Source organism: Nuphar pumila, chromosome 2, assembly GCF_984573655.1.
Source record: "Nuphar pumila chromosome 2, dmNupPumi1.hap1.1, whole genome shotgun sequence".
NCBI lineage: Eukaryota > Viridiplantae > Streptophyta > Magnoliopsida > Nymphaeales > Nymphaeaceae > Nuphar > Nuphar pumila.
In genome coordinates this window covers 35,379,905-35,390,978 of record NC_143250.1, presented here as the reverse complement: position 1 = coordinate 35,390,978, position 11,074 = coordinate 35,379,905, and the positions used below count along the sequence as shown (strand labels likewise).

General features: G+C 37.7%; 1 protein-coding gene across 3 annotated transcripts; it reads left to right on the top strand.

Annotated features, from left to right (window-relative positions):
• Positions 1-264: 264 nt before the first annotated feature.
• Positions 265-8,326, top strand: LOC149845239 (TOM1-like protein 1). Of its 3 annotated transcripts, none has more exons than XM_089995635.1 (4): positions 265-390; positions 950-1,555; positions 1,920-2,195; positions 7,701-8,326. In XM_089995635.1, exons 2-4 carry the CDS (start codon positions 1,037-1,039, stop codon positions 8,106-8,108), a joined length of 1,203 nt encoding a protein of 400 aa, XP_089851761.1. In that variant the 5' UTR covers positions 265-390; positions 950-1,036; the 3' UTR covers positions 8,109-8,326. The 3 variants fall into 3 exon arrangements, with proteins under 3 accessions (XP_089851761.1, XP_089851760.1, XP_089851762.1); XM_089995634.1 differs by having other exon boundaries at positions 284-390; positions 922-1,555; XM_089995636.1 differs by lacking the exon at positions 265-390 and having other exon boundaries at positions 627-1,555.
• The last annotated feature ends 2,748 nt before the right edge of the window (positions 8,327-11,074 follow it).

The following is an 11,074-nucleotide window of genomic DNA, read 5'->3' as shown; positions in this document are numbered from 1 at the left end:
ATCCGACTAAACAAAGTCTGAGACTCTGGCATTTGGGCAGCAACAGCCATGGACCCAGCGGGGCATTTCGGTCATACGCTGGGTCAGGTCCTTTTCTTTCGCCACACAAGTCACGAAACCTTTGACGTTGACTCCTGATGAACGACCCCAGAACAACCAGTTAGTTGACCGGAAATATTTTGGACGGTCAGAGATCTTGAACGGCACGATCCGACGGCTACAATTTTTTATAAATAAAAACACGATGGAATAAAATGTAGGCATGAACAGTTCCACCTAATTTACACGAAGAACGTTCGAACCTTTCCTCTCTTTTATTTTTGATATTTACTGTTCGTTTTATTTTTGCCTTTTCCGATTTCCCGTGTCGTCCCCAGATCGGAAATCAAGGTAAGTTTCTTCTTTTTCTTGTTTATTGTAGATTTTGGGGGTTGATTTTGCAGGAGTTTGCTTGAAGATTTTGAAAATTTGTGCTCTTTTTGTGCAATTTTGATCGATCGTGCTTATGCGTTGTGTTCCGAACGGCATGGATCATCGTTTTGGTGCACGGATTTGGGATTTATTGAATAAATATCATGTGGGTCGTTGTTGTTTTGGGGGTGTTTCTGCAGGATTTCGGGGTTTTGAGAAACCCTAGGATTTTGAGAATTGATGGTGTTCGACTTGTTTCCTTCTTGTTGCATTGGAATCTCATGTGGCTCATCATTGTTCTCTGGAGTTTTGTTATCCGATTCGTAGATATTGGAAAACCTGGGGTTTATGTAGGATTATTTCAGGGAAGTGCTGGTTTTAGGGATGCTACATTTTGCTTTTCTTTATGGAATGTATGATTTGTTTTCATTTAATATTATCTTTCCTGAGTCAGGTTTTATTTGGTTTGGATTTGTTTTTGGACATATTTTAACGGTTTGATAGATTCAGGTACCATTGAATTGTGGATTTTTTGCAGGTAAAAAGTTGGTCATTTGCATAGAAATTGGTCTCTTTTCCTTTTTTTGTTCGTTTTATTTGGTGGGAATATTTGGGATTTTGCAAGATGGGAGATAACTTGATGGATAAAGTTGGCGCCTTCAGCGAGCGGCTGAAGATCAGTGGTGCCGAGGTTGGGAGAAAAATGACAGAAGGGATGAGCTCCATGAGCTTCAAGATGAAGGAGCTTTTTCAGGGGCAAAACCCGGCAGATAAGATTGTTGACGAGGCTACCATGGAGACTATGGAGGAACCAGATTGGGCATCGAATTTGGAAATTTGTGATATGGTGAACAATGGGAAGATTAGTATCCAAGAAATTATCTGGTCGATCAAGAAGCGGATCATGTTGAAGAATCCTAGGGTCCAGTATTTGGCTCTTGTTTTGCTGGAGACATGCGTTAAGAACTGTGAGAAGGCATTCTCCGAGGTTGCGTCAGAGAGGGTTCTTGATGAGATGGTTAAGTTGATTGACGACCCACAGACCCTTGTGAACAACCGAAACAAAGCTTTGATTTTGATTGAACAGTGGGGTGAATCTGCTGATGAACTGCGTTACTTGCCTGTGTATGAGGAGACTTACAAGGTCGATACTGTCTGGACTTTGCGACCATACTTAAATTAATGCTTTTGTTGTTGATTTTGTTAGCTCTGGATTCTTGACTTAATTTGAGATGATACTATTAGATCTTAATCAAAATATGGCTGCTAATATTTCAAAGAACTATGTTGCAGTTTACTGTTTCTTTGTTCTCAATGATGACTACATATTGCATTGAACCAGCATTTTTGTAAAACGTTGCTTTACCTTCTAAACTTACTTTTACATTGTAGTGTATGTCTTGCCATAGGATGCTTCATGTTTGGTTTTTTTACCTTTATTGGCATTTTTTTATCTATAACAGAAACACTGACCTAATCCACTATTTTTGTTTACACTTTTTGTTCAGAGTTTAAAATCCAGAGGCATTCGTTTCCCCGGACGAGATAATGAGAGTCTGGCACCAATCTTTACTCCACCACGTTCAGTGTCTGGTCAAGAACAAATTACATATCCTCTTGGTTATCATCTATCAAATGATGAACAACAGCAGCAGTTTCATGATGATCACCCTATTCAAAGCCTTTCTCTAGAACAAACAAAGGAGACATTTGATGTTGCTCGTAACAGCATCGAGCTTCTTTCCACTGTTTTATCATCATCCCCACAGCAGGATGCTCTAAAGGTGATTTTATTTGTGTTTATCAAATCTTGTATGTGTGCTATTTCATAGAACTTGGATAACTAACTATGATATCAATTCGGGAATGTATATTAACTTTCTGCCCTTCTAGTGTTCCTAAAAGTTCTACGTGTCACCTCAATTCTCAAATTCTGAGTCATCAATTTTTCATGGGACATGTTCTGCCTAAGGTTTCATTAATTAGAAATAGAATGATTTTATCATTTTTTGACTTAAATATTTACAAAATGGAATGGTTTCTTCTTATTTTAAATTGTAAAAGATTGACAATCGCAATAAAAGGAGTGGCTCTCATCTAGCACCTATTAATAGAGGATCATCATACAATAAGAGCGAGAATATTTGCGTCAATGCATCTTGTAGTTATGCTTTTATATTTTAAATAATCTTTCCTTTTGTCATTTAAATATTATATGTATGTTTACTAGAAGAACTGAATCTGCTCTCTGATCCATTTGTCACAGTAAACATTATCCAACTATGTATTGGACATCTTGCATATTTTGGTTAATAAAAACCACTTATTTATGGCTTCACTATCTATTAACATACTGCTAATTTTATTTGATCCGCTACTTGCTATTCTAAATCACACCCAAGGGACAAATCTTTCACTCACTGGGAAGTGAAAACTTTTGACTATATCGTCTTGAAAAAAAATACCTTATCCAATTAACTCGGTTGTTTACATCCACTGGCAACTCTTCTTATTTCATATCAAGGTAAGCTGTAGGATGGATGAGATTGTTATCCTTTAGTAGCACAATTTAAAAGTCAAATGATGAAATAATACTTCAGAAACCCAACTTTACAATTTTGCCAAAAGCTGCTCTAATCTTTCAATATTCGTATCCTTTTGAGAAACCTAACTCGTGAAATTTTTGTTTATAATTCAGCAGACATTATTTAAATCTCCATAATTGCTATTGGCATTTTCTCCCCTATTTTCCCCTACTTCCTTCTCTTTTGTCTTCTACAAACTGATAAATGTTTATCTTCTTCTTCTTGAATTATTTTTTCGTCTGGCTCGTTTTCCCCAGATTCTTTGAGTGGCTTGATTCTGTAGTATCTTTATACTTAACTTCCTTCATTTTCTTATAACAACCTTTTGTATCTTCTGTTTGTCTCATATAACATGCTGCACTTACATGTGCTTCATCAACCTTCCAAATTCTGCCATGAAATCTTATTGATAATCTGAGATACTTCAGTAGGTAACACAAACACAAGATTAACAAAATTTTGTTTGAAATGGAGAGGTAATTTGGGGATTAGTTTTTCTTTTGACATAAACCTTGTAAAGCACTTTCAATTATTAGGCCTATTCTTAGACCATCATAATTTTCATTTGCAATCTTCTTTTCCAAATTTCTGCTTTCTTGGTCAAATCCTTGATAATATAATTACTTCTAAAAATTTAAATTCCTCATTTTTTTTCTAGGACAGATTTTGTCATTTTAGGTGAGAGAAGCTACCTAGATTAAGCTCCTAGGCTTCTTTCTTGACATGTCTTTTTTCAGGAATTGTTTCTCCTCATACACATTGGTTATTTTCATGGAAACTATAATATGGTAACCTTATGATAATTTATTACTGAACCTAGTACAGTATCACCTGAAGGACTTCAAAGGTTCTCAGACACATTCTCTGGATATTGTTTAGAAATTTATAGATCTTTGATGGCCTTTTTTTTTTACATGCAATTTTCTACCTGCCTTTTGATACCATCTTAAGGATTTAACTTAGGGCTGAACGTGTCCTCTTGAAGCTTTTTTTCATAAAGATCATATTGGCACATACATAGTGAAAAAGGTAGCAGTGTTAAATGACAAAAGTAGCAAGATGGACAAAAGAAGATGATGGAAGATGCAATAAATAAAGCATATATTTATTGTTTAGATTTGCATGCCATTGCTTTGACAGTGACTATGAAAATCTCTGGAAACTTTTTCCCTGTAAACCATTACATTGTGTTCAACAGTTCTTTGTTGTTCAGCAGTGTTCAATTCACCACCATAAGAATTGATGCAAGTGAATTATGGGTAATCTTGTCTGTCTTGTTATTTCTGGCTTCAAATGGTGAATAGGAAGAGAATTTGATAAATTTACAAGGTGTAGCGTATGAAATAAATACTTTTGCTACACATATGGACATTCAGATGCTTTTATCTGTGTTGGTAATCTGAGGTATCATTTGCTGCTGATTGCTTTGCCAGGAAAGCAATAAATACAGGATCTTTTTACTGGACCAATTATCAATGGGACATAACTTATGCTTTTCTAAGAATACTGAATAACAATCAGTGATAATGGCCATATAAACTGAGTTGGGTGACTCATAAGCTGCCTGATAATAGTGTAATACAAACTGCATAAGAAATATCCTTGCATGAAAAATAGTCGCAAAAATCAAGCTCTCACCCTGTCATAAATCATGAGATCCACAAGGGGCTTTCCATGGAGTTGTTTCATGCAACTTCAATCGGTCTGTCCCAGAGTTACCGGAAGCTTCTTAGATAGGTGGGAAGCCTGCTTCCCGGAAACTCGCTTCGGAGGCACGATACTCCTCGCTTCCAAAACTTGGTGATAATCTCGATTCTCCTATGCTTTCCACACACTTCATCTATTCTTCTTATATGTTTTCTCACTCTACTTTTCATGTTTTTATGTGTTTTCTCTCATGCTTCTCACTCACTTTGATGAGCTTTCTCTAAATTGGCAGTCATCATTTTTAGATTTTGTTAAAAATTTAATTCTTACACTAAAAAATCATGAAATTTAAGAATAGTCACTTTATTTTAGTTTTTATGTGTTCCATTTCTATTCCTATTCAATTCTTATATTGCTTTTATTATTCCTCACTTCCTGCTTCCTATACATTTTAAAATGCATCGGTTCTCACTTTTGCTTACCGTATCGTTTTCCACTTCCGATTCCTAGTCTGGCAACCTTGGTCTGTGCACTCTCCATGTCATCAAAACAGCATAGAGTTGATTGATCATAACGAGTATCCCATCTAGTATAAGTAATACAAAGCTGAAGAAAATGCCAGTCACTCTTTATCATTGATTTTTAAAGGTGCATGAGTTTTTTTGACTAATTGGTATCACAGATGTCATGGTCAATAATGATTGTGTTATCATCACAGAATAAAAATAATGATATGACCTTAAAAGAAAACAAGACAGATTAAAATTATTATAGTAATTGATACCATTTTAGAGTGAAAATAGTTGAACTAAATTTATTAAACAAGGATTGTGGTGCTTGTTCTAGTCCATGATTATATACAAAATGAGGCAACTCTCCTATGCCAATTTATAATTCTGTGAGGTAATTGCCTGTACACCTCTTCCTCTATGTCAGCATTCAATAATACTTTGATCCAAACATAATAAATCCTAGTATATGATGGCGGCTACTGCAAGTAAAGTATGAACCTCACGTATGCAACAGGACGAAAGATCTTTATGAAGTTGGTCTTTGCTGGTTATAGCCTTTAGGTGAAACTAAGATATTGCTCCCAATAGTCTTTCCAGTCTCATCTTAATGTTATAGATCCATTGATCCCCATCCTTATTGGATCTAAGGCTGCATCTTTGCAGTTGCAGAAGTTGGTCTATAGTTTTTGCAAGGCTTGTAGCATGTGTTAAAAATGTATTTGACTGCACAAATATAGTTCATTGGGTATATGGGATGCATCTTATGTGAAAACCACTAGGTCATGCTCGGAATGCTGATGAAATCGATAAGTTTGACTAACGTTTTATCATTGGTAGCGGATGGGAGGATCAGTGAAACTGCCGGTTGAAGTACCAGTTCCATCAGCGTTTGCTACTTCAAGGCATTAGTGGTGGATCAATCTCCACACGAGAGTTTTGATTGGGGAAACGGGAAACCAAGTTTCTACAACTGCCTGCTGAGTTCTCCCATCTGTTGACCTTGTGGCAGTAGCTACTTTGGTTTTTTGTGCAGCAGTACTTTCACTGTTAAGGCTCTTGGGAGACTGATGAAAATCTGTTGGAAACTGCAGAAAGCAGGTTTAGATGAGTATGAGGATCAGATAGAAATGGTGGCTGATATGGATTCAAACTGATTTTACTTGTTCTTTCTGGATATGAAGATGCTGTTTCTCTTGTCAAAAATTACTTGCTGGGGTTTATAGGATAAAAAATGGAACTGGTGAAAGAGAAAAGGAAAAGCACACAGATGATCTAGAATTATAAAGAGGTCACATATCTGTCATGGAAGAGGCAGAAAGTTGAGATGGGTCATAAGATTCAGACTTTAGTCCACATTAACTTTCGTGTTCTTATTCTATGTTAAACAATGGAAAAGAAAAAGAAATCTTTTATATGATGAATAAGTTTCTAGCACGGTTGCCTTTCACCATCTACCATCTGTTCTGTAGCATGATTATATTTCCATCCATCATCTGTAGCATGACTACATTGTGAATTCACTGTCTGCTATGTCATAGGGATACGCCAGTTTGGTGGTGTGTCCTTGATTACACGAGCAGACTCGTGGACATGGACACGACACATACAGACAATAATTTAATATTAATTTATTATTTTTAAATGATGTTTTATTTCAATAAAAATACATTTTTTTAATATTAAAATATAAAAATAGTTTTTTATTGATTAAAAAATTTTAAAAATTGTATCCTAATTTTCTAAAACAAAAATTGAGTTTGCGAGTCGAACCCGTGTCATGCGTCCTTGTGTCCGCATGTCTTTGTGACAGACTGTCTGACGCAGGAATATCACTTTCAATGCCTGCTTTTTTGGTAACGTAGATGTGGAGCATATGTTCAATATAAATCATAGCTGTCATTACAAGACCATTATTACCCAGAAGTATCACTTACGGATTTATTTGAGGTGAAGGGACTAAGGACATGGAAGTAATCTACCGCTATCACCATGTACACAGTGCCGATGACCAGCAGGAGAATGTGTTTGTATTGGTTGAAAACTTGAAAGTGAAAAAAATATGTTCTTGAAGATGGAACCAGACTGACGATTATCTTATCCTCAGTATTCAAGGCAAAAAACATGCACAAGTGACTTCAAATATGTATGATCTATTTCATGTTTCATATATGTTTTTAATACGAATGTTAGAAGATAAAATAGCTTGGATGCTAGCTCGTATGCTCCTATCTTAGTTCATATACTATCATGAAACTTGTAGAGTTTGGCATATTTTAGCTTACTGGGGTAGAATTGCAGGAGATGATTTTTTCATGTGGAGCAGATTCTATCAAAATTAGGCTGATAATCAGCTGTTTAGGGAGGATGGTTTGTATTGTATTTTAAGAGGAATCTGGTTCTGGTCTAGATGTCATTGTTATATACTTATATCTACCTTTGACTTGTATTCATCTCATTTAGTACCTCTGCTTGTGCACTATGATCTTTAGACCTTAATTAGTGTATCATCCCTAATTCTTGTTGTCTGAATTCCTTCCTTTTATAGGATGACTTGACGACCACGCTTGTAGAGCAGTGCCGTAGATCTCAAACCACTGTTCAGAGAATTGTTGAGACAGCTGGAGACAATGAGGCCTTGCTCTTTGAAGCCTTGAATGTTAATGATGAAATTCAGAAGATACTCTCCAAGTATGAAGAGATGAAGAAGCCCTCTGCTCCTCCGTCCAACGTGGAACCTGCCATGATACCCATTGCTGTTGAACCTGAAGATTCTCCTCGGGTTGGGAAAGAGGAGCCACTGATTAGAAAGCCAGCCAGTTCACTTGTCCGCAGCGCTGAAGATGATGAGCTAATGCATGATTTGGATGAAATGATATTTGGCAAGAAAGGTGGAAAGTCAGAGGGTCAAGACCAGAAAAAGAAGCAGCAGCAAGATGATCTCATTACTTTCTAATTTGTAGGGTTTATACTCTCTCTCTCTCTCTCTCTCTCTCTCTCTCTCTCTCTGCACACAGAATATTTGCAGATAAGGATTTGAATTTGTTGATTTAAGGGCGTCCATCCCGTTGCTTGAAAAGAAGTGGATATGATAGATACAACAAAGGGGAATTGTGACTTTCTCTTGCAGTATAATAAGATTTAATGCCTGCATTATTATGTAAGGGCAGTTTCTACTTCATTCCACCTTAGAATTTTTTTATGTTAGACTTATGTCAATTCAAATTATCTTCATGATTAAATGCACTATTAGTGGGAAAATGTCTTGCTGAAAGGTTGAAAAAAAGGGCCTATGGATCGAGGAGCTTCTAGGCTTGCTGAAAGATTGCTAAACAGAAAATTGAAACTGTGGACTGACCTTTTAGGAGTTAGAAAGATGAACAACCCCAAACAAAGAGGATCTTTCCTACGCATCAACAGATCTAGAGAAACCCCCTTGCCTCGCCAACTTCACTTCATTCCAGAGGTGGATGGCAACATTTAAGCCCTCTAACACGGTGTGGAGTGGGTGACAAGCCTCTTGGCATGGTGGTTGCCCATTGCTTTGGGGGTTATGCCACTTTGGCTCATTGGTTGCAAAGAGGGTCACGATATGATAATGCCAAGAAGGCTATTCTTAGAGTTAGCAGAGTAGCACTTCTATGATCAGCAGTTACCATGGTACGACTCTATGTAAGGGGCATTACACCTGGGTCACAATTCATTGTGAGCACTGACAATATGGCAAGTTATTTCCAGACTAGAAGAAGTTGAGAATAAAGCAAGGCTGTTGGCAAGAATTCCTTGCAGAATTTGATATAGTCATTAGGTATAAGTCTGGCAGGACCAATGTCGTTGAAGATGCCTTCAATTAGAAGGCAGAACTCATAGTGTTGCACGAAAGGAAAGGCAGCATCAACCAACCAACAAGTGATTTTCTCGAGCAAGTTCAAGAATGATTGAAGATTGATCTGATGGCCCAACAGATTATCATGTTGACAAAGAAAGAAAAACTTAGAGATTCTAGTTCGAAGATGATCTGCTATACAAGGGATCATCTATATATCCTGCGGTAAGATACTCTGCATAGGCGCTTGACGCATGAGTGCTCTGACACATGCTGGGCTGAGCACCCAGGGCAGCAAAGGATGTTGGCATTGTTAGAGCATGTGTATTATTGGTTGCAGATGTGTGATGAGGTAGATGTGTATGCGCAAACTTGCTTGATCTACCATCAGGACAAAGCTATAAACTAAAGATAGGGAGGATTGTTAGACTTATTGCCTGTGTCAAGCCGTCCGTGAGAGTGCATCATCATGGGCTTCATTATTAGTTTGCCGAAGGCATTAGGTTGCAGTTTGATTCTTATGATTTTGGATAGGTTCTCGAAGTATGCTATCTTCGTGCCTGCCTCTGTTACCTGCTCAGCTGCTGACACCACAAAGTTATTTATGCATAATATGGTAAAGTATTGAGGAATTTCAAAGAGTATTATTAGTGATTGAGATGCTCGCTTCACTAGAAAGTTTTGTCATGATGTATTTCGATTATTGTGGACAGATTTGCATTTCATCTCTATACTGATGGGCAGACAAAGTGAACCAATAGCATGTTGTAGGAGTATTTTTGGCACTTTGTGAGTGCCAACCAGAGAGATTTGGTGGACTTGTTTAATGTCGCTCAATTTTGCTATAATCTTTAAAATAGTGAGTCATCCGATCATAGTTCATTTGAAGTTGCACGTGGACGTGGAAAAGCGGTATACACATACCAGTTTGTCAGAAACTGATAGGACTCAGCGGAGTTGATGAAAATATATTTGAACAAGGCGGTGAAGCACATAAAGAAAGGGGCAAATGAGAAGCATCAACATGCAGAGTTCAGCGTTGGAGATAAGGTGTTAGTGAAGCTCTACCTCGAGTGCACTGTTATCTTTTGGGGTCATCACTGAGGCCTCGTTCGCAAATATGAAGGCCCTTTTAGCGTCACGAAACATGTTGAAAACTTAGTGTATAAGTTGAACTTGCCAACAAACTTTCAAGTGTATCTAGTTTTTCACGGATCAAACCCGAAGTTGTCGTATGAAGATGGAGATCAACAGTGAAGCACATCTCAACGTGCTTTGATCTCACATCGCACGCCTTCAACAGCTAGCATTCCAGACAGAGGACCAGAAGTCATCTTCAACCATTCCAACAACTACCTTGGCGAGTTGAATAAGTATCTACTGCAGTGGAAAGGTCTACTAGAAACTACTTGGGAGAAAACAGTCATTGTGTGAAAGTACCATCAACTTATGAAGGACTACCACTCACGATTGTCGCCGAGGACGGTGCCAATTTAGGTGGAGGAGAGTGTTCTTCAAGCTTTTTTACTTTTATTGTTTGATGTAGTTATCTCTTTTATTATCTTTAAGTGCATGCAATAGCCTTTGACCTAAAAACTCTTGGGTACAAGATGAATTCGAAGCTCCTCTATACTCGTTAACTTGCTAATAGAAGTCTTTGTTTTCTTGCCTTCTTCTATGCTCTCTTGCCTTCCCACTCTTTTTATGTGATTGTGTGTGCTTGGCGAGCGATGTTTAGCTCGATTTTTTATGTGCACTTGAAAGGCTATTCTAGTGTTGGGGTATACAAGGGCATGTCACGGGTGCCTTCTCTTTTAGCCCGTGATAATTATAGTCTCCCACCAAAATGAAGGGGCCTTGGGAGGCACTCAGGACCATCTCTAGATCGGACTAGAAAGCTGGTTTGATGAGGGTGGACATTGTTGGATCGTAAACAACAGCGAGACCAAAACCAACCTGACCAAAAAGATCAGTCATTGCAACAACATGAAATCAAGTGATGGAGATTATAGGGGCTGCAATCCTGCTACTACTACAAATAAGCAGAATGCCCTCTGAACGTCCACGCGGGGGTGCATAAGCAAAACCACCCTATT